The sequence below is a fragment of the Asterias rubens genome, chromosome 11 (genome assembly GCF_902459465.1).
Source record: "Asterias rubens chromosome 11, eAstRub1.3, whole genome shotgun sequence".
In the NCBI taxonomy this organism is placed as follows: domain Eukaryota; kingdom Metazoa; phylum Echinodermata; class Asteroidea; order Forcipulatida; family Asteriidae; genus Asterias; species Asterias rubens.
In genome coordinates this window covers 10,281,324-10,308,221 of record NC_047072.1, presented here as the reverse complement: position 1 = coordinate 10,308,221, position 26,898 = coordinate 10,281,324, and the positions used below count along the sequence as shown (strand labels likewise).

At 40.6% G+C, this 26,898-nt stretch overlaps 2 protein-coding genes across 4 annotated transcripts; one reads left to right on the top strand and one right to left on the bottom strand.

Moving 5' to 3' along the window:
- Positions 1-2,756: 2,756 nt before the first annotated feature.
- Positions 2,757-6,661, bottom strand: LOC117296691. Its single transcript, XM_033779727.1, has 4 exons — positions 6,539-6,661; positions 5,835-6,157; positions 4,802-5,067; positions 2,757-2,911 (listed from the first exon to the last, which is right to left on the bottom strand). The coding sequence occupies exons 1-4, from the start codon at positions 6,659-6,661 to the stop codon at positions 2,757-2,759; spliced, it is 867 nt and encodes a 288-aa protein (XP_033635618.1).
- A 1,037-nt stretch (positions 6,662-7,698) lies between these two features.
- Positions 7,699-23,334, top strand: LOC117297044 (uncharacterized protein C11orf65 homolog). 3 transcript variants are annotated; one of them, XM_033780167.1, is made up of 13 exons: positions 7,699-7,770; positions 8,070-8,133; positions 11,211-11,361; positions 12,808-12,967; positions 13,966-14,084; positions 14,298-14,544; positions 15,918-16,064; positions 17,345-17,566; positions 18,210-18,349; positions 18,963-19,133; positions 19,895-19,950; positions 20,730-20,845; positions 23,100-23,334. In XM_033780167.1, exons 2-13 carry the CDS (start codon positions 8,082-8,084, stop codon positions 23,133-23,135), a joined length of 1,617 nt encoding a protein of 538 aa, XP_033636058.1. In that variant the 5' UTR covers positions 7,699-7,770; positions 8,070-8,081; the 3' UTR covers positions 23,136-23,334. The 3 variants fall into 3 exon arrangements, with proteins under 3 accessions (XP_033636058.1, XP_033636059.1, XP_033636060.1); XM_033780168.1 differs by having other exon boundaries at positions 23,058-23,334; XM_033780169.1 differs by lacking the exons at positions 7,699-7,770; positions 8,070-8,133 and adding an exon at positions 8,404-8,445.
- The last annotated feature ends 3,564 nt before the right edge of the window (positions 23,335-26,898 follow it).

Sequence of the window (26,898 nt, the reverse complement as noted above, 5' to 3'; positions counted from 1 at the left end):
ACCGACAGAGACGGACTTCCCAGCACCCCCAGGGTATTCCATCAACCAGTGCGGCACGACGTATTTCAATACGTGTAGTGTTCAATAGACTCTGGATTGTATAGTCCGACGCCGGTGGCTGCCTCGGACGCACTCTACCCGGGCAGATCAAGGGCACACCGGCATCACTTTTTCCTGATTCTCGCTGCTCCTCGTTCTCCGTCCTGCATGCGGGATGAGATGGACCTGGTCGTGGCGTGGGGTCAATCTTCTTCTAGTCTCTTTGGCCAGGGGGACTGAAGACCAATCATTCTTCCACACCGCTGTTACCCATCAAGGGTGCGAGTATGGGGGTTGGTTGAAGGTCCCCTAGGCCCCCTCTTGGACGGGGTTTGGAGGGAGGTCAGTGTTTTAACTCTGCTCTCTTCAATTCCGTGTTTGTGGGGGCCTGGCTAATAATACATCCGCGAGACTGATCAACTGGCATGCCGGGGTTCGAATTAATAAAACAATGGCAGTATCTTATACATCTGGTTCAATGAAACTATTTCAATTTGTGTTCTTTAGTCCAGCACCTTTCAGAGGGTAAATGTGTGATTATGGCAAGTACAACAAGTTTCACAATTATTTTGTTTTGAGTAGTATTCTGCAAATTAAAGCATTGGATGGAATCAATCCCTTGCATCAGCTTGCACTGAAGCTACCCCCTTCACAATATTGCATGTACTGTCAAATATCTCGTGCATTGACACAACAACAGGGTCGTTGAATTTCTGCCTAGACACAAATGGATATAAGCCACATGGCTCGATTTCATGCACAAAGCAAAATCCATCGTAAGACAACATGGCGTATTATTAGTAGGCTCTGGCATTTTTGTCAGTTTGTCGCGCATGGTATGGATTCACACTGCTGTTGACCTTGGTGAAACAGGAAACAGCCGTGAGTGTGCCGGAAACTTGTAACTCAAGCTTCTGTTCACACGTACCATGGGAGGCTTTTTCATCCATTCATGGTTTACATGATGTATAAGCCTATTGCCTGGTTTTGTAAAGTATATAAAGGCCTATCAAGAATTTATGTTCCAAGCTCATTCATGCATTTTTTAAGGGAGATTTTCTTACCTATACTAGCGAATCAAAGTATTTACATACCGAGCGTGCAATTTGGAGTTAACTCTGAGGAGCCCACTGTGACACATGGGTCACATTTAAAATAAAATAAAAACATTACACAATTTAAGTAAATTGCATTCAAGCCGAAGTTATAGGAATGTCCCACGTTATTTTCACAGCACGAGCAAAATCATGAACCTTGTAGTAGTTTGTACAATTTATATTGAACTGAACTTAAAGGGACACACCGGCTCACAGTTTTACGCAATTTAGGGGTGTAGAATCATAAAAATAATGTTTTTATAGATGGTTCTTGTAACCAAAAATTAGAAAATTTGGTTTAGTAATATATTTTTAATTTATTTTTATACGGCTGGAAGTAAAACTATCTCCGAAGGTCACGTGGGTTATCCGAACCAAAAAAGTGGTTCGGATAATCCACGTGACCTTCTTTTTTTGAAAATGCGTTAAAAACGGCCAAATTTGATGGTTTCTTTAGCAACTATTCTTCTCCATTCCTGGAAGACCTTTAGAATCATGTTTTAGTGTATTTTGTAGCCTAAATAGCCCAACGAAGCCGGTGTGTCCCTTTAATTAAAATGGTTTGATGGTTCGCGGCAAAAGCAAATCCACGGGTCTTTGGTTTTTTATTGTTCTCAGTCTCACTGCGAAAAAAATGTGTTAAAGGCAGTGGACACTATTGGTAATTGTCAAAGACCAGTCTTCTCACTTGGTGTATCTCAACATATGCATAAAATAACAAACATGTGAAAAATTGAGCTCATGGTCGTCGAAGTTGCGAGATATTATTAAAAGCGTCATGTATTTTGTTCAGGTTTTCTTCTTCATGCACATAGCACATTCTAAAAACTACGATAAGTAATGGGGACTCATGCAGAAGCGCTGAAAACACTCAAACCAAAATTAGGCCCAATCAATGACTTTACCGCTTTCTGTTGAAAGTGCTTGGTGTTGTTTTGATTGTGTCATTTCCTTTCCGTTCTGTCCATTGTTATCATAAGCTTAATTTTACACGTATAACAAAATTTCGAATAATGCGAAAATAAAATTCATTTCAATTTGGAAAATGGGACAATAAAAACCGAAGGACACAGCCCTGATTTTCAAGGTTCATTGCTTTTCGTTATTTATTGTTTTGTGTGTGTGGGTGTGGGGGGGGGGGTGATGTAGGCTTGGAATGTAGCATGGAAACGTCTGGAACATTGAACAAAACAACGTTTCAATTTTGACAATTTTTTATTTCATCATGCTTTAATACTTGACGTGTCATAGACATTCTAGATTTTTCTCCAGCGGGTTGGACCTTTGACGTGCGTGAGTCATCTGCTTTCCCGGGCTAGTAAGGCTATATAAGAGCTCTCACACGGCTTGTTCGTCAGTGGGTCTCATCGAGTTCATAGCACTGAGAAACCAACCATCGCCCTCGCTGTCGCCGTCTACATGGGGCCGGGGCCTCCGAGCCACGGGGCCCATGCTAGACGGCCCAAGAAATGCACCGACAGAGACGGACTTCCCAGCACCCCCAGGGTATTCCATCAACCAGTGCGGCACGACGTATTTCAATACGTGTAGTGTTCAATAGACTCTGGATTGTATAGTCCGACGCCGGTGGCTGCCTCGGACGCACTCTACCCGGGCAGATCAAGGGCACACCGGCATCACTTTTTCCTGATTCTCGCTGCTCCTCGTTCTCCGTCCTGCATGCGGGATGAGATGGACCTGGGCGTGGCGTGGGGTCAATCTTCTTCTAGTCTCTTTGGCCAGGGGGACTGAAGACCAATCATTCTTCCACACCGCTGTTACCCATCAAGGGTGCGAGTATGGGGGTTGGTTGAAGGTCCCCTAGGCCCCCTCTTGGACGGGGTTTTGAGGGAGGTCAGTGTTTTAACTCTGCTCTCTTCAATTCCGTGTTTGTGGGGGCCTGGCTAATAATACATCCGCGAGACTGATCAACTGGCGTGCCGGGGTTCGAATTAATAAAACAATGGCAGTATCTTATAAATCTGGGTCAATGAAACTATTTCAATTTTTGTTCTTTAGTCCAGCACCTTTCAGAGGGTCAATGTGTGATTATGGCAAGTACAACAAGTTTCACAATTATTTTGTTTCGAGTAGTTTTCTGCAAATTAAAGCATTTGATGGAATCAATCCCTTGCATCAGCTTGCACTGAAGCTACCCCCTTCACAATATTGCATGTACTGTCAAATATCTCGTGCATTGACACAACAACAGGGTCGTTGAATTTCTGCCTAGACACAAATGGATATAAGCCACATGGCTCGATTTCATGCACAAAGCAAAATCCATCGTAAGACAACATTGTCAGTATTGGTTAGATGGGGTACAAACAAACTTTGGCAGCATCCTCTGTGTTCACAATTTTGGCCAATAAAATTGTCCATGTGCACAAACTTTGAAGGCACCAACTCCTTAATATTTTTACCACCGTTAATCTGGAAGTGCGCCCTCATGTCAAAAAACGAGACTTAACTTCTGACGTCATTTCACAGGGGCCAGACTAATATTTATTTATTATCTTAGCAAAAAGGTCGGGGCTAGCATGCGGCCAAGCTTGCTTGTCCAGCATCAACTAAAATATTGGGGCGTGGTGGGCTTATTATTAAACAAACACAAAATGTTTATAAAAAAACTAAAGTACTATGAGCGATTAATTATCCCGGATAATACATTGACATGTTAAAGACACTGGACACTATTGGTAATTGTCAAAGACAAGTCTTCTCACTTGGTGTATCTCAACATATGCATACAATAACAAACCTGTGAAAAATTTAGCTCAATATTGGTCATCGGAGTTGCGAGATAATAATGAAAGAAAAAACACCATGGTCACACGAAGTTGTGTGCTTTCAGCCCAGATGCTTGATTTCGAGACCGCAAATTCTCATAAATTTAAGGTCTCGAAATCAAATTCGTGGAAATTACTTATTTCTCGAAAACTGCGCCACACCAGAGGGAGCCGTTTCTCACAATGTTTTTGTTTACTATCAACCTCTCCCCATTACTCATTACCAAGTAAGGTTTCATGATAATAATTATTTTGAGTAATTACCAATAGTGTCCACTACCTTTAAAACACAATTAGCTTTAATCGTTGAAAACCACGCAAAACAAACTCTCATGACCTTAAAGTAGTGGAACAAGTTTGTCAGCATGTGACAACTCTTAGGGCCCATAGCGCAGGCGTGATTACGGAGGCAACGGCGACGATTGCCTCCTATGCCTCCTAGTCATTGCCTTGGTGCCCTTCAAAATACTCCAGTGAAATTTACAATTTCCTCATAGGGTGCCCTTAACCAATGAGCAAATGCCTTGGTGTCCTTGCCCTTTCAAAAACGAAGCATACCACAGGCCTGGGCCCAATCTCATGGCTCTGATTACCGTAAGCACAGAATCGGCGCTTACGGAAGCAGGGAATCCTGTGCTTACGGCAAGCGTATTTCACGGGTTAGCGGCGAATTGTGGCTTCTGCGCGTGCGTACTCCATGTTACTAGGCATTCTACGCTTACAAGGCTAGCGCAGAAATTCGGCGCTTGCAAGTAAGCGGGGAATCGTGATCGTTAGCGCAGAATTCGGAGGTAAGCAGAGCCATGAAATTGGGCCCAGATGGGTCTAATTAGTGTTACTATAAGCCGTTCGAGAAAAACGAATGGTACGGCAAACCCCACGAGTCCGTGACGCTCGGCTGCCGTTCTCCCGGGAGCGAGCCACTGTGACCGCCCCCGTGCCAGAAGCCGAGGTTCCTCAAGCACCTCTTCATCCGACGGACGTCTGTCATGACTTTCTCGTAGCGTACCTGGGCTCGCTGGCCGTCCACCACGGCATGGGCGCTCTCCATCCGTAGGTCCTTCATGACTCTGCCGATGCCCAGATTTCGGACGCGGGGGTCGTTCAGGTCGATGCGCTCGTAGGCAGTGCTGATTAAAGTTCTTTGGACAAACAATAATGCAAACAATCAATCAATATTATTAGTTATGAATCAAAAGTCATAATCGACCGACATTACGTTATGTATTATTTCACCATGTATTATTTCGGTGGCGCCAGCGTCTGACCGACTCATCACCAGGGCCCAATTTTATAGAGCTGCTAAGCACGAAAAATGTGCTCCGCATGAAATGTCTTTCTTGATAAAAACAGGATTACCAACAAAATTTCTATTGGTTGCATATTGCTTGTTACTGGTAATTAGGTGTTGGTTACTTATCTTTACAATCACGTGGAAATTTGGTTGGTAATCCTGTTGTTATCAAGGAAGAAATTTCATGCTAGGCAAATTTTCATGCTTAGCAGCTCTATGAAATTGGGCCCAGCTGTCCAAGACGAGTATGTGCGAAAACGACTCTTATACAGTCTACACTAAAAAGGCTTCATCAGCAGTCAGGCACAATTAGAACCAACAACCTTCCTCTGAATTAGCAAATTTAATGGTAGAAAGACATTTTTTTTTTTTTTTTTTTTTTTTTTTGGGGGGGGGGTTCAATTCCGATCTAAAGAAAGCTTTTGTGAATACCACAAGTCCAATAATAAGAAAGATCTCGTGAATAGCACAAGTCCATTGAACTTGTGGTATTTGACTTTTTGGGGTATTCACAATGGAGCTTTCTTTAGAATCGGACCTTACAACAAAATGCTTTTATTTGAGGACTGAAAAGCAAGAAAAATATTTATTATAGATCAGAGGTATTTTATTTACTTGGTGTGGCGAGCCACCTCATGCATGCTCCTCGCAATGTCTATCATGACATCCAGGTCACCGACCATGTCCTGGTACATTCTGTCTGTTGAGGGCTGTCTCATCTCTGACGGGTGAATCCCGGTGGGCGGAGACGTGGCAGCTGAGATGGGGGAGGTCCGACTGGGACTTGTTCTTGGTGTCCTTGATATACCCGGTTCGTCTTCATCCTCGTCGAAGCCCTGTTGGCCAGAGAGGTTGAGATTGGCGAAGATACGTTCCGGGGTGGACACCGTTCGGCCAATGGTCACTGCAGGGCGTTCTCGGTGAAGCTGCTCCTCTTGCTGATGTGAAAATAAAAGTACTTTCGAGGTGGTGAAAATGTGTTTGTACTTTACGATTCAATATATACAATTCAATTCAATTCAAGAATACGATGGCTTTCTCCCCAGTCAGATGAGGCAACTTTTCTTGGAGGCAACCCATGTCACTGCAGTGCGAGTAATTTTTTAAACAGTGTCTTAACGACGATCCCAAAAGATTTTTATTTTATTATTTATTATTCAATAATCTTTTTGGTTCCTTGTCTGTAACTGGTTCGCTGTAAATTTGCCTCGTGTGAACTTGCCTGTTCTTGCCCTTCCGTTACAATGTGCTAGCGCTGATGTTTGCAGCAGTAGCAGCAAATTTTGCTGCTGTAAAATCACAGAGACATAATACTGTACCTCCTGGATCATGTAGTGTAGCCCTTCATCTGTTAGTTGGTGGTGTATTTCATCGGTAGATGGTTCCGGTGAAGATGGATAACTCGTTACTGGAATCGAACTTTTTTCAAAGTGACTCTCCATTGTATGATTAAAATAATTTATTTTTAATTTACCGTCTTGATGGATGACACTTTTTTTATGAATGAGAAGGATTGGCCCTAACGATGTTTGTGTTTCTTGAGATTTTGTTCATTTTGCAGCATGCAGGTGGTATAATAAGGCAGCGTGTTGAGTTAACAATCGCGCGATGATCCACGCACGCGCTATGGTGCTCTTTGTCAAAACAGCAACATTACTTGTTCCTGCCTCAGTTGAGATAAGACTTTGAATGAGGGAGTCGATTTAAGATGTCTATACTAAAAAAGGCTTCCGAATCGGACTACCTAATAGTAATAACTTCACTTTGATTTATTCAACTTTTCTCCTGCTGTAAAAAATGTCTCCATAAAAGACACTCACAATTCTATTTAAAGCTTGTAAGCTTTTCTTGAAAATAACTTGTTTTGTGTTTAGAGCGACTACCGTATGGGCTGTAAACGCATATAGGCCTGCCTACACGTGGCCCCCTCGCCTAAATAAAATGACTTCAAAGACCAAGTTTTGCTGTTACTTTAGGGTTCATCATACTCCCACTTACCATTTAGTGATTGTATTGTCAATCAATAATTATTTGGAAAAAAAAAAACTATTGTACGTGACGAAGAGAACAGATTATTAAATGTAATGTTTTTTAAGTGGGAAAGGGACCACGCGACAAAAAAATTCCGTCACATTAATGGGGATCGACTCATTTTTGTGAGGGGGTACATATGGGTTGATTGTCAGAATTTGTATTGTATACATTAATTTAAAAAAAATACCGATTTTGAATAGATCTACCAGTAAAAGTGCCGAGTCGTCTCGGGGCACTCGTTGGTTATTTATTGCTATGCCCGAAACGGCAGTTCACCCGCCTAGGGGCATAATTTGCCTATGAATTTTCATAAAAAATTAGTTACTTTTAATTCTAATCGCAGTGATTAGTTGTTTCGATCACCACACCCCCCAAAAGCCGACCGTTGGTAGTGTAGTGAGCCATCTCGCGATAGGGATTGTCCAATTCAAACACTGCCACCAAGCGGCCTGATAGTTCCAGTCGGTAGCGACAACCCAAGATTTGGTGTAAATCGCCGCTGAACTTTTTCAAAAGTGTAAGTTTTTTAAAGTTTTTAAATATCCACACAGCTATCAATTAACGATTTTATTGAAGTAAATTTAACAATGTTTAGTGTGACTTATTTTGCGAGACATTTAAAGCTTATTATATTGCGTAAATTGATGATATTTGTGCAGTTTACCTTGGATACAGTCTTGACAACGATCGATGTTGCATTTTTTTTTCTCTTCGTGTTTGTGAAAGTTTGTAGAACTTTTTTGTTGGTCTATTCCCGGCATAACTTTAGTGACATGAATGCTAACTCAAAGTAATGACATTCTCTGTCTTGTTTAGGAGGTTTTGAAGATGTTAACAAGAAAAGAAGCTCACAAGTTCCTGAAAAATGTGCACTTTCCAGGTAATGTTTTTATTGTTGTTGTTCTCACTCCCTCACCAGCTCACCTGTCACTGCCAACATGGTCAATGTGGTACTCACTCAGTGTGATTTGTGAGTGTGACTCTATCTACTGTGTGTGTGGGTTGTGCAGTCTACAATCCTGGCCATATCTCATTGGCCCCACCCCCTACGGCTACCTCCTTTCAATGTTGGCTCTCATTGCACAGTCTTTTGCGTTCAAGTCAACATTGAGCGGGGGACATTATTTTTAAATGTTAATTCAGGGGGAAGTGAAGGACAGGGATTCGGAATGTTTATCATGTTTTTTTTATGGTAGGTTGGGAATGGGTTGTTCTAAAACCCCCTCGACCCACGACCCACGACCCCCTCGACCATCGACTTTTGCGCGATCTTTTTTTTTGTACACCGAAATTGCCACAGTTCACAACCTCAGCCAATCACACACAAAATTGTGTATGCTGACATCGACTACCATGCCTCGCACATTACAACAACACAGCGTACGAGACACGTAGTATGCACGAAGCAAACTTCGCATGATTGGCTGCCGAGATCGGGCCTGTGCAATTATGATGTACAAATAAAAAACCGCGGTATTTCCACGTGTATCTCTTGGCCGATCCAAGATTATTATCCCAACTGGGAACCTGCGTGTACCGCCCGAGTACGATTACGGCCAATTCATTACGTGATGATCAGGCGGACCAATTTCCGGCCGATCGCTCTCGTCCTGTGTACTATGGTACTACTAGTTGCTCTAAGCGGAGCTCAAGGTTGTAGATCCGACCATGGAGGTAGAATTCTACCTCCATGACCCGCCCGACCGACCGAATGGCCACACGGACGGTGTGCACTTGTCGTGCGGAAGCAGAGAGTAAATACTCCCAATTCTGTGTGGCTGATGCAGATAAATATAACCGCAGTCTCAGACTTGAAGTCCAGCCTAGTCGTGGAAGGAAGTTGCGTCGCGGATCACACACTGTGAATTCTAAATCGGGGACTTAATTCTTACTCGGCCGTAAAGTGACATTTTATGAATTCGGAATTGGGACATTCTTCGAACACGGGGCGGACGTCGGAGAGTCGTGGGTCGAGGGGGTCGAGGGGGTTTTAGAACAACCCGTTGGGAATGGGTGGCCCAAGCATTTTGGCCGGGATTGTTGTATCCTGGTGTCATGTGTTTTCAGTAGGATAACAGGAAAATTGTTCACAATCAAAAACTAAATATTTTTTTTTCAAATCATCTATCCAATTTTTTAACAATTACACTTTCACTTCATGGTGTGTTGAAATTTTTAAAGTTAAGGTTTTACGTTGTGAGAGATTTTTTATTACAGTATGCATGAGTAAATAAATAAAAAAATTGTTGTAATTTTCACTTAAAATATGTTAATATTTTCCCCACATTTACACACCATAGAATCCCAAATAGTAACCACCTCACGTGATCCATCTAGTGACTAAAGCAGAATGAAACTCAATCTAGCAGATATGGATGATGTTTCTTTGACTCATTTGAATGTTGGCATAATAATGCACTAGTGATTAGTACCAAAAATCAATCATTTTATAAATGTTTGAGCATAACCAACGGCAGGGAACAGCATGATTAAGCCTGATGAAAATACAGACCGTGAGTAAACTGCATAGCTTCTGTCACCGGTGCAGCTTGCACAATTTCGCGATAAACGTGAATCGAAGTTGGGGACCGAATAATGAGGGTCGATAACGTATGACGCTACGATAGACTGTATTCTGTCTGGAAAAAATCGCGTAATAACATTTTGAAATGCAAACAATGCTAGCCATCCATAACAGTAGCCTACTGTGTAAGATTAGGCAACTTCCCTCTCTGAGGAGTTTGTTGCAGTATTCAACAGATACAGATACTGCTGGGATACTGTTTAGCTAACTATCTATACTATAGTCTCTAAGACTCTAGCTAGGTGTGATTCTTTCCCACCTGTATCTTTGTTATTTTGTCAGAGGAAAAAAGCTCTGGAGTCAGCAGTGTTATTTTAAAAAAACAAACCCCCTGGAGAAAGGGATATATTATTATGATCATGATTTCTGCGGCCCCTCTTTCACTGTTTAGTGTTTGATTGAGCATGTCCTCCTTTGTTTGGGTGAAACAAAGCTTTGCACATTGCCACTGGATGGAATGTTCGGATCGATATTCAGCTTCAGTCGTCAAACTGAAACTGAAAGCAAATAATTGAGGTTACTCCAAAAAAGTTTTTCCCGGTTGTTACAATTTTCCACTGCACACCGTGTCGGCCAGTTCAGAAAATTAGGCAACTGTTGTTCACATCATCTGACATGAAGTGCTTCGGCTACGCCTATAATTAAACCATGTTATAATGCAAAGCTGTCGTGGATGAAATTGAAAGGTTCAATTAGGCCAAGTAAATAAAGAAACATGTTTAGCGTCCCCGCCCGCTTCCTTTTTACAGGCCGCGTCCTTTTTTGTATTATTATTTTTTTATGATTTTGTATTTGAATTTTTTGAAGAAAGGTTATTTTAAACGATCTCAGCTAAAACAATCTGAACGTCCTGTCTGAGTGTCTCGACCAAAATTTAATTTTGGTTGAATTTAATTTATGTAATTGTGTGTTTGAGCAGTAGAAAAAAGAATGGATATTTGACATTTTAAAAAGAATGGCGGCCATCTTGAAATAAAAAATAAAAAGCCCCTCCTCTATCCTTTTTTTGAGAAACCCGGACGCTAAACATGTTTCTTTTTTTTACTCGGCCTAACGCAGTATGGGCAGATATAAATGGGATGAAGATTATTATTTTCATTTGTCTACTCCTATTCTAGCCCAAGAACTATGAAGTTTGAACCACTCTGGTCACCTCGATGGAGATGATAGCAGGAGTACACTGATACGCGATGCACTGAATTTCAGTACTTTTTGGAGTCCTGCTGACAAATTAGAGGCATGGGACCACGTGGGATTCAAACCCCCAAACCCCAGCCATTCTAGATCCACAAGCATGGCAAAATTATTTGCTCATTTTCTTTTCTTTGTAATGATTGCTAACTTAGAGTTTATCTTTAATCCAAAATAAACAGGGGAAGAGAACATCGTCCGAGATTTGAAGTTAGCGGCGGGCTCCAAGCAATCTCGGCGAGCATTGATTCGGAAGAAGAGCGCATCATCCGAGGAGAGGAGCTCAGCAGCTGCTATTGAACTACAGAGAGTATGGAGAGGTCATTGGACAAGGTTGGTAAAGCTTTAAAGGCACTGGACACTATTGGTAATTACTCAAAAATAACTGTTGTTAGCATTATTTATAAGTTTTCACACAAGCGCGAGTGGAATACGTAAAATTCTAGCACTTCTGCGTCCCATATCCAACAAAGCTGAAGGCAGAGTTGGATATGGGACCATAGAGACGCAGACGCGCTATATTTTCTGTATTTCCACGAGCGCGCATATGATAACGTATTTATCTTCAAGCAAGCAAGCAATAATATATAGGTTTTTATCACCACTCCACGGTGCGAATTGGATTTGAGGATTAGCGCTTACTTGAAGATAAAAAAACTTACTTGGTGACGAGTAATAGAGAGCTGTTGATAGTATAAAACATTGAAGAGAAACGTCTCCCTATGAAATAACATGTTTCTAGAAGTGATTTCTCACTCAAATAATCAATGAGTTCAGGTCGAAGCCTTATTATAAATGCATCTGAAAGCACACAAAGTTATGCAACAAGGGTGTTTTTTCTTTCACTATTCTCTTGCAACTTTCGATTCATGACCAATTGAGCCCAAATTTTCACAGTTTTGTTATTTAATGCATGTTGGGATACACCAAGTAAGAATACTGGTCTTATGACAGTTATCAAAAGTTTCCAAATGTTTCCAAAGGGAATGTACACATTTGGTAACCACTCCTAGAATTCATGGCAATAAAAACACTAACAGCAGCTTTCGATAAAGCATTTTGAAAATCATTTCACTTCGAAGAAAGGCGGTTAAATATTAATCCCCTCAGAATTGAATATTTAAAACACAATAATAACATGTCTCCTCGCTGATACCCATTTAAATACCTGTGACCCACGGTAGTTAGGCCAAATAATGGATAGAGGATCAGGCTGTTGGTTGTTCTTGTGATTTACGTTATTTTATTCTCAATCTGTAAGTATAGAAGACGAAGGAAGGATAGCTGTTTACTCGTCTTCTACAAGAATTTGAATGACTTTTAAATAATAAATGCTAATGCATTTTTAGGATATAATTATTAATAAACAAAACAATAGAATTAGATTAAAAGATAAAGATTTGCTTAAGGCAGAAAACAAAGAAAAAACAAGATGGCGCACTGTTCCCGCCAAAAGCTTGCTGGCGGCCGCCATCTTGAATTATGTGACTTTATGATAGATACATCGTAAGTCCAGTTAAACAAAATGGCCAGACGTTCAAATAGTCAGACATTCTGGGTAAGAAGCAATTGTAGTGCTCAAGGGCACGTAAGTATCATGACCGGGATACAAACCCACACCTATGACTAAACCATCAAAACTAGAAGTTGAAGCTCTCAACAACTCATCCATGACATCTTGAAGTAGCCGCCTGGCCTTCTGAAGATAGGCGATTTCCTCATAGGCCTATATGATAATACATGTATTAAACCATTGTCATGTCTGTACATCTTTTTCAGATGTCGTCTCTTTGACATCTTAAACCCAACTGTGAGCACCAAGGTGCACCAAACAGGTAGTAGATTCATCAACAGTGAACAAGGTCTGAGAGATGTCAGAACAACACCCTCAAAATCACCCGACAAATCACTGTCAAAGCTCACAACCACCCAATCAAAGGTAGCAAATTTGGACGTCCCTATTTTGTGTCAGAGAAATATTGTATTATTTAGGGCTGTAGTTGAACCAGGTTTTTTGTCTTGGAATTTTGTATTAGTATGTAGCTAGCGTTGAGCTTTTGCCCCCCCACATTAGGGTCTGAGCCATGCTATTGCAAATTTAACATCTATTAAATCGTTGCGGTACCCGCTGCTAAAATAGGATTCAAACTGCCTCTAAATACCAGTCAATCTCGGTGGTCTACTTGGTATGACACTGCTCTAGAATTGCAAAGGTCGTGGGTTCAAATCCCACCCAAGTAACATGCCTGTGATTTTTTTTTCACAGAACTTGGGAAAGTACTGAGCATACAGAGCCTAACACACATCAGTGTATATAATATGGGTAAAACCAAAATTAATAGAATTGGAACAAGGTCTCCGAAATGTTTTCTTCTTGGTGTTTAAAGGAACATGTTGTCTTGGATCGGACGAGTTGGTCTATAAAAAGCGTTTGTAACCGTTTGTTATAAAATGCATATGTTTGGAAAGATGTTTTAAAAGTAGAATACAATGATCCACACAAGTTTGCCTCGAAATTGCGTGGTTTTCCTTTTACTTTGCGAAAAACACGGTTTGCCATTTATGGGAGTCAAAAATTTGACTCCCATAAATGGCCGACCGTGTTAGTCGACGAGGTAAAAGGAAAACCGTGCAATTTCGAGGCATGTTTGTGTGGATCATTGTGTTCTTCTTTTACAACATCTTTCTAACCATATGCATTTTATAACAAACGGTTACAAACGCTTTTCAAAGACCAACTCGACTGATCCAAGGCAACGCGTTCCTTTAACTTGGTTTAAAATATGCCCTACTGTACAAACTGGAGCATTTGTTTGTAGTAGTGCCTCTACATTATTATTATTTTTGAACACTTGATTGCATTTCTTTTGTCTTGAGCTAAAAGAGAACGAGGAATTCTTGTTAAGAAGTTGTTATTGTTGTCCCTCGTGTTTAAAGGATTCAGTTGCGTCCAAGGCTTCAGCTGTTAAAACAGCCAGCGCCAGACAGAGACTGGAAGGCTACTATGAAAAATACTGCAGTTACAAAAAGTCAAAAGGGGAGTCGGTTGTTATATCGTAAGTACTTTCAATTTTACAGAAAAATTTTATACTGAAAATAATGTTGGTGATTTGTAAATTTGTATATTAATCGAGGAAAATGGAGAGACGAAATAGCGTGTAAATCACGAGGGGATTTTCGGAACAAAGGTTTGTTAGAACATAAGGGCCTCTGAGCATAGGGCAGTCAACGTAAAATCAAAGTATTCTTTCTTCTTTTTAAACTGACAGGTTTAGAGAATTCTGCGCCCACTTCATTCAGAACTGGTGGCACAGAGTCAAAAGACAGCGTTCCACGATGGTCACCAACATATCCCACCAAGGGGTCCAGTCCGTTGTAGTCTCCAGCTCAACCGGGCCCAGCCAGACAAAGGTCAAAGTTCAACCAACGAAGAGGAGGAAGAAGAAGAAGAGGACTTATCCCCTGAACCCCAAGGAGGCTGCCAAGATTGTACAGAGAGCATGGAGGACACACATTGTGAGTAGACATGTTCCTAATGTGCAATAGTAAGCTTGGATGCAGAATTATCATTATACAAAAAGGGGCCAGACTAAGCATGTTCCTTCTGGCCTCAGTTTGGGTTATTGACCCAATTCACCTGAGGTCATCATCGATTAACTTGGATGCGCCATATTAATAATATAATATGATAATATTGAAGTCTTATATAGCGCACGTATCTACCAAACAAGGTACTCAAGGCGCTGAGTATATACAAACTTTCAGAAAGATAAGTTATCGCAGTATGAGTTTTGAGACCCAATTGTTTAGCACCTTATAAGGGTCAGGTGCTACGGCGCATACAGCAGCCACAGCCAAGAACACCGGGGCGGACCCCTTCTCTTTTCGAAAAGTGCACTGGGTTCTTTTACATGCGTTACACAACACATGGGACCAACGACTTCACGTCCCATCTGAAGGACGAAGCAATGGTTAAGTGTCTTGCTTAAGGACACAAGTGTCACGGCTGGGGATTCGAACCCACACTCTGCTAATCAGAAACACCAGAGTTTGAATTTGGTGCTCTTAACCGCTTCCACTGGGTGGGCAATGTCATCTGTGCGTTATTCAGTGAAGTGCACATTTTAGGCGACGCGGCATTTACAAGTAAACCTATTGACCACCAAAATGGTGAGCGTGGCACAGTCGCCGCGTATGACATGCGTGCAAGGGGTCAATACAGAGGTAATGGAGAACACATATTGTGGGTAGACATGTTCCCTGTGTGCAACTGTAGCAAGCATAGATGCACAATTCTTATTATAAAAATAAGGGGCCAGACTAAGATGTTCCTTCTGGTCTCCTTTGGAGCATGATGCACCAACAGCTAAAAGGGCGCACATGTTGCAGGAATTCATTTCCTCCTAGGTGACACAAAATCACCCCTGCACCAGCCACACAACCCAGGAGAAGTGGATGGTTGTTGCATCAATGGGCAGTAAGCTTGCAACGATTAGTGAGGATAGGTGATGACAAGCAACTGTGTGCCTTGCCTAATGACACAATTGTCTCAACAGGGATTCAAACCCCCACTCTGATGACTCAGCTGACTTGAGTTTGTTACCCTTGACCGCTCGCCTGACTATCTACACATGGTGTCTTGAGTTTGTTACCCTTGACCGCTCGCCTGACTATCTACGTATGGTGTCTTGAGTTTGTTACCCTTGACCGCTTGCCTAACTATCTACGTATGGTGTCTTGAGTTTGTTACCCTGACCGCTCGCCTGACTATCTACGTATGGTGTTATTGTTTGATAATTCTTTGGTGAACTAGAAAACCAGCACGACCAGATCTGCCCCCAAAACATCAATTTTTAACTAACTACTTTGAATTCATTCTTTGCATACAGGATATACAAGTTTACCGTTACTACCGCGACCTCATCAACTTCCGTTGCCGTGGTGACCCTAGTATGATGCTAAGATGTATCAACCCTAAGGAGGCGAAGATCTTAGATGCAGCAGCTGGGATACACATCAAGTTCAGACTAGCTGGGGTAAGTAGGAACATAGACTAAAGGCTTATTTGTATGGCTCTACATGCTGTAAGCGAAAATGCTTACCAGAGCAGGGGTCGATTTCACAAAGAGTTAGGACTCGTCTTATCTCGAGGAGTAACTCGTCCTAACTTAGGATTAATCTTAAGGTCTGCATGCTACAGTGCATGGTTGGGACTCGTCCTAAGTCTTAAGATTAGTCTTAAGTTAGGAAGAGTTTTGTGGAATCGGCGGCAGGAGTATGCGGAATGCAAGTGGAGTGTCGTGGCCAAAGATCTAGTGTACCAGACCAAAGTTCTGGGCGTATTGCACTAAAGTGGTCTTACACCAGTTTATGCCCTATAGCCGGCTAACTTAAGACACACCCAGACAGTCTTTAATTAAAGAACACTGCAATACCCTTGGGTGGATTTCACAAAGAGTTAAGACTAGTCTTATCTCAAGTTAGGACGAGTTACTCGTCCTAACTTAGGACTAGCCATGCGTTTTTAATATCTCCTAGGACTAGTCCTAAGTTAGGACTAGTCCTAACTCTTTTTGAAATTTACCCCGGGTTTACATTTTAAGGCCAGTCTTCTCTTAAGCCTGTGCTGAGCTGGCTATACTTGGTCTTTGTTTTGTTTTAACATGGCACTACCATCTGTTAATTGCTGAAATGATCAATAGGCATAATAGGGTTTACTCAGTTTGGAATTTTGTCCCAGGCTTTTTGTTTTCGCTCCATTGCCACTAAATTGCTAAAAAGGAACACGTTGCCTTGGATCTGTCGAGTTGGTCTTTCAAAAGCATTTAAAACCGTTTGTTTTAAAATGCATAGATGTTAGAAAGATATATTTAAAAAGTAGAATACAATGATCCACACTAATTTGCCTCGAAATTGCGTGGTTTTCCGTTTACTTTGCGAACTAACACGGTCGGCCATTTATTGGAGTCAAACATTTGACTCCCATATTGACTCCCATAAATGGCCGACTGTGTTGTTAGTCGACGAGGTAAAAGGAAAACCACGCAATTTCGAGTGATACTTGTGTGGATCATTATATTTTACTTTTAAAATATCTCTCTAACCATATGCATTTTATAACAAACGGTTACAAACGCTTTTCAAAGACCAACTCGACTGATCCAAGGCAACGTGTTCCTTTAATTGTGACACAGATTGTGACTGCAGATCACAGAAGGTAGGGAACACAAAAGACAAAATCCATGATCGGAAGAGTGACAGAAAAGTGAACTGCTTTTCACCATTTTTGTTGTCGTCTTCCTTTCGTGAAAAACAGGACAAGTTCCCCCCAAACATCTACTACAAGATCTTCACTCACCGTAACATCGTTGACATGTGCGCCAACAGTCCCAAGGATTACACAGCTGCTGGTGCCAAGCGCCGGGCGGCTAAGGAGGTCCACAACAGTATACCAGCCGCAGCCAAGATGAGGAAAGATAAACACGTAGGCTGGTACCAGAGAATAGAGAACAATGGATGGAGACTTGTATCAGATAGAGTAAGTCAAATATGGGGTGTCGTGGCCTAGCGGTTAAAGGCACTGTACACTTTTGGTAATTGTCAAAGACCAGTCTTCTCACTTGGTGTATCCCATCATAAGCATTAAATAACAAGCCTGTGAAAATTTGGGCTCAATCGGTCATCGAAGTTGCGAGAAAATGATGAAAGAAAAAACACCCTTGTTGGACGAATTTGTGTGCTTTCAGATAGGAATAAAAGACTTCTAGCTAGAAGTCTTTTAATATTTTAATGAGAAATTACCTCTTTCTCAAAAACTACGATGCTTCAGAGGGAGTTGTTTCCCACAATGTTTTATATTATCAACAGCTCTCCAATGCTCGTTACCAAGTTAGTTTTTAAGTTAATATTTGTTTTGAATAATTACCAAATGTGTACCTCCCTTTGAGAGCAATGGACTCAAGCTGAAGTGTTTCTGATCAGCAGAGTGTGGGTTCGAGTCCCTGTTGTGTGGCGCCTGTGTCCTTAACCAAGACACTTAACCATGATGCTTCATCCCTCAGATGTAAAACAAGTCATTGGTCCTGTGTGTTGTGTATTGCACGTTAAAGGACTTGATTTCTATTGGCCCAAATTGAATCAGGCATTGTTAATCTTATTTCTGTGTTTGACGTTTGCTGCAGTTACTCTTGCGGCCTGACCAGGATCCAGTCACCTGGGAGAGCAGTAACAAGAAAGTAGACTTTCCTCATTCCAAGCTTCAGAGAAGACAAGATGTAGAGAAGCGCAAGAAGCAGCGCAAGGTGGAATGGATGAAGAAGATGTAAGAGTTCAATTATTATTATACAGCTACGTTAGATTATTTTAGTCTGCCTATTCTAGCATCCTGAACAACGATATTGACAAAATAGGGAGACTGCGACCACAGACTAGATTATTCAGCTCATTTGGTAAAGCGCCAGCACAATAGTCTGGATCAAATTAAAATTGTAAATTTTAAAGACTACCTGATTTTCATAAGTTCATAAAATTCTGTTGTTATCTTTCAAAGCTCAAACATGTCAATCTCATTATTCCCCTACTCGAACTATACGATCATCTCAGCAGTCATTGCTTTCAACTACAAGAGCTTCTTCCAGTTTTTATGACCACAGATAATTTACTTACATGGCACAGTTTTTTTGGAATAGTCTTCCTGTGAATATTCGCCAGGCCTGTTCTTTACACTGTTTTTTTTAAGTATCTGTTAAAAACTCATTTGTTTGATTAAGTTTTAATCTGCCTATTTTGTAATTGTATCTTTCACACATTGTATATTTTATTGATCTCTATGCACTTAGAGGCTTTTTGCATTAGGTGCTTGACAAATGGCTTTATTATTATTTTTATTATTAAACATTGATACTCAATCCTCCCCCCCCCCACCCCTCAATCAGGTACCAGGAAGGAATGCTCCAGGCCAAGACGGGGGACTCTGACACCAAGTCGCTGGTAGAGGGCGCTGCAGCCGGCATGGTGGCTGCTATTGAGAGCCAAGGATCTGAAATCGTTGAGGAGTGGGAGGTCGATGAGCTCCTAGAATGGACGAGTGGCCTTAATTTTGAGGAGTGAGTTGAGTAGACTGGCTTTGAAATACCTCGGGTTTTCAGTTAACTGTGCCGAGGTTCTTTATACAAACTATTTGATGTATTCCAAAAGCACCATTATCGCACACGTACGGTCTACTTTGTCAAGTCAAAAAATATCATCAATGAACGACCCTAGACTACATCGTTCATGTATAACTACTGGAGGGCAATTCAATCCCAAAATACTATTAACTTTGAGATGTACCAAGGCAACACAAATCAGCAAGATACATTTTGTTTGGTTATTAAAAAATATCGTTTGCTAAAGGCAGTTGACACTATTGATAATTACTCAAAATATTGCAATGGGGAGCTGTTGATAGTATACAACATTGTGTGAAACGGCTCCCACTGGAGTAACGTAGTTTTGGAGAAAGAAGTAATTTTCCACGAATTCGATTTTGAGACCTCAGAATTAGATTTTGAGGTCCCGAAATCAAGCATCTGAAAGCACACAACTTCGTGTGACAAGGGTGTTTTTTCTTCCATTATTATCTCGTAACTTTGACAACCAATTGAGCTGAAATTTTCACAGGTTTGTTATTTTGTGCATATGTTGAGATACACCAAGAAAGAAGACTGGTCTTTGACAGTTCCCAATAGCGTCCAGCTTGTCCAGTGTATTTAATTTTGTTTGGTATCAACTTGAACTGCCCTGCTGGAGTTTTAACTGAACATTTTGTTCGGATGAGAAGTGAATTTTCATGAACTTAATATCTTGATTTTTCTTTCTGTTGCAGTTACTTGACTTCTTGGAAAGAACTAGCAACGAGTTCGGGGTCTGAGAAATATGTTGGTGAGTTTGTGTTGTTGTTTCAATGCGAATTGAAAATTTTTCAAAAACACTTGATGGCTTGCAATTTTACTCTTTCGTCATTCTAAACTGTTCTCCTTAGTTTTGACCTACATTCGGTTCAACTTACCGCAAATTGCTCGTGCCATTTCTATGGCAATCCCTGCCTACTAGATGTCTCTAGTAAGATTTGCAGTAACACCACGTAATGATGCCGTAGGTTTCATCTTGATGTTTCAATCAGTAGGGTGTCGTGGCCGAGTGGATAAGAACACCGAACTCAAGCTCTGGTGCTTCTGTTCAGCAGAGTGTGGGTTATAATCCCGGTCGTGAAACTTGTGTCCCTGAGCAAGACACTTAACTATAATTGCTTCTCTCCACCCAGGGGTAAATGGGTACCTGTGAGGGCAGAGATGGTTCTTGTGATTGATTTAGCCGAGTAGCGCATATTAATGTTGCACAAGGCTGTATACTCCCCACCAGGGAGCTGAGATGGTTTAAGGAGTGATTTAAGGCCCAGTGACCAGGGGTAATAATGTGAAGCGCTTTGGGACGCCCTCCGGGTGTGAAAAGCGCTATATAAAAACAGGTTATTATTATTATTATTACTATGTTCTGGAGAAGGCTGGACTCTGATGCTGCATGCTGCCTAAGTATGGTGTTACCGCAAACCTTACTGTATTGTATTCTCACCATGCAAAGTTTCAAATCCTACTTAGATGTCTCTAGTTATTGAGTATTGCTTACATTCGTGTCTTTCTTGAATCTTTCTTTCCAAACAGAGGAGAGGTTAAAGTTCAACCTGACGAGCAGAGATCCATATGAGTTCAGTCTCTCCGTAGAGAGTGGGCCGACCACGCCATCACCGTCCAGACTGACCTCTCTCCAGCCACCAAAGGTACCCTCAGCAGTCACTGTACAATAACACTCGGGCTGAACATTGTTTAAAGGCACTGGATACCTCTTGGTAATTGTCAAAGACCAGTATTCTCACTTGGTGTATCTCAATGTATGCATAACATAACAAACCTGTGAACATTATTTTGGGCTCAATTTGTCGTTGAAGTTGCAAGAGAATAATGAAAGAAAAAAACACCCTTGTTGCACAACGTTGTGTGCTTTCAGATGCATAATAAAAGGCTTCAGCTGAAGTTTTTTAATATTTGAGGAAGAAATTACCTCTTTCTCAAAATTTATGTAGGAAGGGAGCCGTTTCTCACAATGTTTTTATGCTATCGACAGCTCTCTAATGTTCGTTACCAAGTAAGTTTTTATGCTGTTTTGAGTAATTACCAATAGTGTCCAGTGCCTTTAAGTAATAAAACTCCCAAGTATGCAAATTTCTGCAACCATACGTTTATTTGTTTATATTTATATTTTAACACTTTTGTCAGTACAGATGTTGAAATTACTCTTGGGATTTATAAATTTCATTTAGTGATAAACTTCTTCCAGCAAGGGGAAATTTAAACAGAAAACAATTTAAGGTTGATACCAGGATACCAGTCAAAATTTGTGCATGTGACATCGTGTTTTTGCTTGTAACCTTATTTTTGTAAGCATATTTTTGTTGCGCTTAGCTACTTTTGTTTGCCAAAAGGCAGTGGACACTATTGGTAATTACTAAAAATATTTATTAGCATAAAACCTTACTTGGTAACGAGTAATGGGGAGAGGTTGATAGTATAAAACATTGTGAGAAACAGCTCCCTCTGAAGTAGTGCAGTTTTCGAGAAAGAAGTAATTTTTCACGAATTTGATTTCGAGACCTCAGATTTATAATTTGAGGTCTCAAAATCAAGCATCTGAAAGCACACAACTTTGTGTGACAAGGGTGTTTTTTTTCTTTCATTAATATCTCGCAACTTCGACGACCGATTGAGCTCAAATTTTCACAGGTTTGATATTTTTTGCATATGTTGAGATACACCAACTGAGAAGACTAGTCTTTGACAATTACCAATAGTGTCCAGTGTCTTTAAGCAGCTCTATGAAATTGGGCCTTGGTTTACAAGTTTGAAAATCTTTCTGATTATGAACACTTTGTTCCTCTTATGTTTAATGCAATTCTAAATATCTCCCTGAATGTTGTACAAAATCTCCCTCATTGCAAGATGCAAATGTTGGCAGCTCTGCTTTAGCCATAGGTGTAGCCACTCGGTTCTTGAGCAGCTATATTTGGACTTGCTTAGCACCAACATGATTTGCTTAACAGGGCCAGGTTACCAGTCAAACTGTCATGTAAATATAACTGTTTAGTGTTTGATTGGTTCCCTGTAATTTCTTAGCATTCAAATATGTTGAGCAATACTTTGCATTCCAATGAATAGAACACAGGAGGACTGTTGAAATTGAAGTTGTGGTTGAGGCTTAAACTGTGAATACTTGCATTTAATTTTGTAAATATGAATATGCATAGTTTTCCCCTGACTCATTATTCTCATGTAAATTTTGTGGCCTTAAAATTCCACATTATTTGTCAATATGTCTAAGTAATTTACTTATAAATAAGCTTTTCAGTGAACATTTTTTGTCTCTTTATGTTTCTGTTATTTCCGTTTTGCTTAACTTGAATAAACCCCAGCACATGGCCGCCATATTTGATGACAACCTGGAAGCATCAATCCTTGATTCGCAGTGTACTCTCAGCCAATGATTGGTCTCAGTTTACCCCAGGTTGGGTCTTGTGACGTCATATGCAAGTGGTCTATTGCTGCTTTTATTAAAAATTGAAACACTTTCACATTCTTTGGTCACAAGTCTTTCTAATCTCCTAACTTTCTCATTTTGATAAAGCCTGGGGCCCCAATTTCATAGCTCTGTTTACTGTAAGGTAATAACTGGTACTTTTCGGAAGCAGAAAGGTTTGTACTTTAAAGTGCATTCCACAAGTAAGCATTTAAAATTTAGCTGATTCTTTGCTTACATAGGTAGCACAGAAATTCAGCGCTATCCCTGTATTTGCGGAAAATGTTGACTGCATCAGTCAGTCAAAAATATAGTATACATTTTATGACTCCAGTATCCAAGCTCGCAAATGATATGTCAATGATAAAAATTGTTTCCTGGTTTGCACCCCTCACTTCCTCCCTCCCCTCCCCCTTCTTAAGCTGGCATTATAACTCTTTGAGTTGTTCACTTTCCTGTCCAAGCTGTTGTCGTGTTCTCCCATGCACCATCATCTCTGATTTCACCTCTAGCACACCCACCTTCTATTCTGTCTGCCTCTTCACTTAACTTGGAGTCAAGTCTATCAGGTACTGTGCTTAACTTTCACTAATAAATCAACTGTTTCACATGCAAGCGACCTTTGGGAAATTTGAAATGTGCCTCAGGCCTGTATCGTTTTAGAAAGGGCAAGGGCACCAAGGCATTTTCTCCTTGGTAAAGGGGCCACCCTATGAGGAATTTGTGAACATTTCTACTGGAGTATTTCAAGGGCACCAGGGCAATGACCAGGGGGCATTGAGGCGATCACCTGCCCCCGTGAAAAATCACATGCCTGTATGTTTCGCTTTTGAAAGGACAATGGCACCAAGGCATTTTCTCCTTGGTTAAGGGCACCCTATGAGGAATTTGTAAATTTCTACTGGAGCATTTCAAGGGCACCAAGGCAATAACCAGGGGGCAATTGCCTTCGTTGCCTCCGTGAAGTTTGGGCCTGGTGCCAGTTTAAATGCTGCCCCCCAAAAGGACATGAGATGTGGTTGGTTACTACTGTACGTGGATGGGCTCGACATTTTTGATGAAAATACTGTAATATTTGTTGCTGTTTTGTCAAACGGGTAGACACTCTTATCTATTCAATTGAAACAATCACACATCACAGGTGAATGTTTTGTATCTTACTTGATAATTTTGCCTATAAATCGTCGTTACTCTGCCTAAAAACTAGACGATCACTCCACCTTTAAAACACCACAAATAAACACAGTATAAAATCACAAGAACAATAAAATTCTCTTTTGGAAAGAGCTTTTTTTGCTTTATTTTGATCAAAACAAGGCTTGTGAGTTTAAGTTTACAGCACATTAAATTAAACAAATTAGTTGGAGCAAAATAGTCACATACATGTACAGTTTAGATGCCTTACTCAACATTGTCAAGCTTGTTCATTGTAAGCATGCATGAACAAATCGGCAAGTTGACTAAAAAAAAAAAATGGAGACAATGAATTCAGCTCAAATTTAAAGATTTTGGTAAATCAAACAGTAACACCACACGGGCTTTACATTATGTATGTTAGATCCATTCAGGCCCGTTCAACTCCCATAAATAGACATTTTGTCACGCTGCAGCCATCTTTACCAGATTCCCTGTATACACAATGAGACTGCCAGTTATAAATACCCATTTCGAAGAAGGGGTCAGACTACTTTCTCTCCCAGCCTCAGTCTGTATTTGTTTGAATGGTAGAAAAACTAAGAATGATATACCATCATAAAACTCTAAACGCTTTCTATGCTAAATACTTACTGCAGTTTTTATATTTAGACAAGTACATGTAACTATCCTAATACCATTCAACGTTGAGTGCATAAATTAGACTTTAGAACGATAGGTGGCAGCTTACATATATACCAGGCATTTTTGATTGTTTTCGTCCACCCTGATTTATCTTTTGGGTCTTCTGCCACCTAGCGTTCCAGAAGTTTCAGATGTCCAAGCTTTGGCAACCATTGCTAGGGTTAGTCTGGTGCTTAATAATTGTAACTTTGAAAGGCAGTATCTGAATTGGTTGCCACAGCTAAGACTGTTGTTAAATGTGTTTCATGGATGTCCTATACTTCAATGATCCAGCTGAGCCCTAGCTGTAACTGTAGCTGTAGCGGCCATTTTGGACCTTGCTTTCTAGTACATACAGTATTGCCAATCTCACACAAAATTGTCAGACTTTTCCCCGTCTCGTTTTTGAGAATTGCGTCTCGTTTTTGAGAATGGAGTCTCGTTTTGGAGAATGGAGTCTCGTTTTGGAGAATGGAGTCTCGTTTTGGATTATGGAGTCAATTAGATGAACAGGATGGCTGTATTATAACATGAGTTTTTTTTAAATTAATGTGTATTTGGCATTTCAAACAGTATTACTTTATTAGAGTAGGGTTAATCTTCCAGTATTATTCTCGTTTCTCTATAAGCGACCAAATAGGACCTTCAGAAGTCAAGTAAGTTATAAGTTACAACTTTAGAGACCTGTTGAGTTAAGTTCCATAGTAAAATATGCCATAATAATGTGGTAATTCCCATGGTGTAAAAGTTTAAACAGCTAGTATAAAACTCTTATGTTGTGAATGTGGCTAAGGATGCGGCTGAAACTAATGGGTGATGGCTCCATATGAAGCTACTCTATGCTGCTTGTCCTAAAAAAATACTCCTCAACAAAGCATAAACTTCCCTCGCTCCAGCTGGGTCTTGGTAAACTCCCTCTTGTGTTCTGAGGAGGGTCTGGGGCCAAGCTTGGGACCTCTGTAGTCGTCATCTGCCTGCAACTGTATCAAATGAAAATAGCAACAAATTAAAAAATACATACAAAATCAGTAGACAACCCCCCCTCCCGAAATCTTTGATTGGAAAACAATGAGCGATTTGAAAGGGCCCCTTTTTGTACAAGTAATGCAGTAAGTTTTTCTAAGGAAAACTTCCATTTGAAATGTAGTTGGACATGGGAAAACGTGTCTTGAGATCCTAGTTTTTCTCTTGTATGCAAATTTTGCAACAAATGGCAGATTACACTTAATTGCACTCTCGAAATACCTTGACCCTGTAAAACGTTCAATGGCTGGATGCCTGGGATTTTGTTTAATTTTTACCTATAGTGGAAGGGAGTTGGAACTATTTCAATACAACCATTGCATTGTCATTCAACTTTTAACCAATGGGAAGGGTTAACTTAACAAATGTTTGGCATGGGAAGTGGGTGCCATACGGCTTGGCATGTAGTTTTTGTTTCGAACATAGTGTTTAATTATAGGATAGCCAATTGTTATGAGTGAGAGAGGTGAAATGGGCAACACACATTGAAAGTCATTGAGAGGAATGGAAAGCACTCCTGGTGATAAATATGAGACAAGGGGTTACAATTAACACAACACTTAAGATCCCTTGTTATCTTCAATTAGAACTTTCAGGGTCCAGATCCCTGACTGCTTACCCTAAAAAAGGAAAACAGTTAGATAAGGCAGCGGTCTATTATGAACGCTGGTTTTAATATTGGGTACCATAATACATGCATGTTGGAGGATCAAGATGACGGTATTTGACAGAGTTTGGCGGAAAACAGGAAAAGAAGAAAATAATAGAGAGAGTGGGTGAGAATTGTTACAGACACTGGTGTCGTGCATGAATGTGTTACGCAGGATCGACAAGATGCAGGCTGTGAAATCTATAAAAGAAATAGGTAGGAAAATGGCGGTTATAGACAAGGGATAAAAGTACACTAAGAGGAAAGAATGGTTAGAAATGAAGACACACTGATGAAGGAAAGAAAGAAAAGACATGAGTTGTTTACAGAGAAAGGAAAGATAAACCATTCAAAAGGGGAAATAGATTTAGGAAACGTCTCACCTTTTCTCACACGCAACCGAGCGACCACATCTCCCAGTCATGACCTAGTCATCTTCAAAAAACGGTTTCAATCTTTCCTTGTTTTAATTTCGCCTAATTTTGGAAGCAATAAATTGGTTTTGTCACGTGGTAGTGTTTCTTATGGTAACTCCATGGAGCGGGAGATTTGAATGTCGTAGGCACACGTGGATGATCTTCTCCAGTTATTCTGTAGTTTTTGATACAATTCTGTATTCAAATGGTTTGTAATTTGTGTACTATTTTTTTTAATGTTTGTGATGAATGTCTTTGACGGTGCTCTCTGTGCATGGTGCAAAAGCAAATGTAGCAATCGGGATTGTTTCTTCGAGTATGACTAATATTTACCAGTAGACAACGGCCTAGATGTTT

Excerpts from the sequence above, each read along its gene's own strand:
- LOC117297044 (XM_033780167.1), top strand. The coding sequence starts at position 8,082 with ATGTTAACAAGAAAAGAAGCTCACAAGTTCCTGAAAAATGTGCACTTT. Across the intron at positions 14,085-14,297 it reads GGGGAGTCGGTTGTTATATC|GTTTAGAGAATTCTGCGCCC; the intron begins GTAAGTACTTTC and ends TTAAACTGACAG. Across the intron at positions 18,350-18,962 it reads GTGGAATGGATGAAGAAGAT|GTACCAGGAAGGAATGCTCC; the intron begins GTAAGAGTTCAA and ends CCCCTCAATCAG.
- LOC117296691 (XM_033779727.1), bottom strand. The coding sequence starts at position 6,661 with ATGGAGAGTCACTTTGAAAAAAGTTCGATTCCAGTAACGAGTTATCCA. Across the intron at positions 6,158-6,538 it reads TACACTACATGATCCAGGAG|CAAGAGGAGCAGCTTCACCG; the intron begins GTACAGTATTAT and ends TTTTCACATCAG. Across the intron at positions 5,068-5,834 it reads GAGGTGGCTCGCCACACCAA|AACTTTAATCAGCACTGCCT; the intron begins GTAAATAAAATA and ends GTTTGTCCAAAG.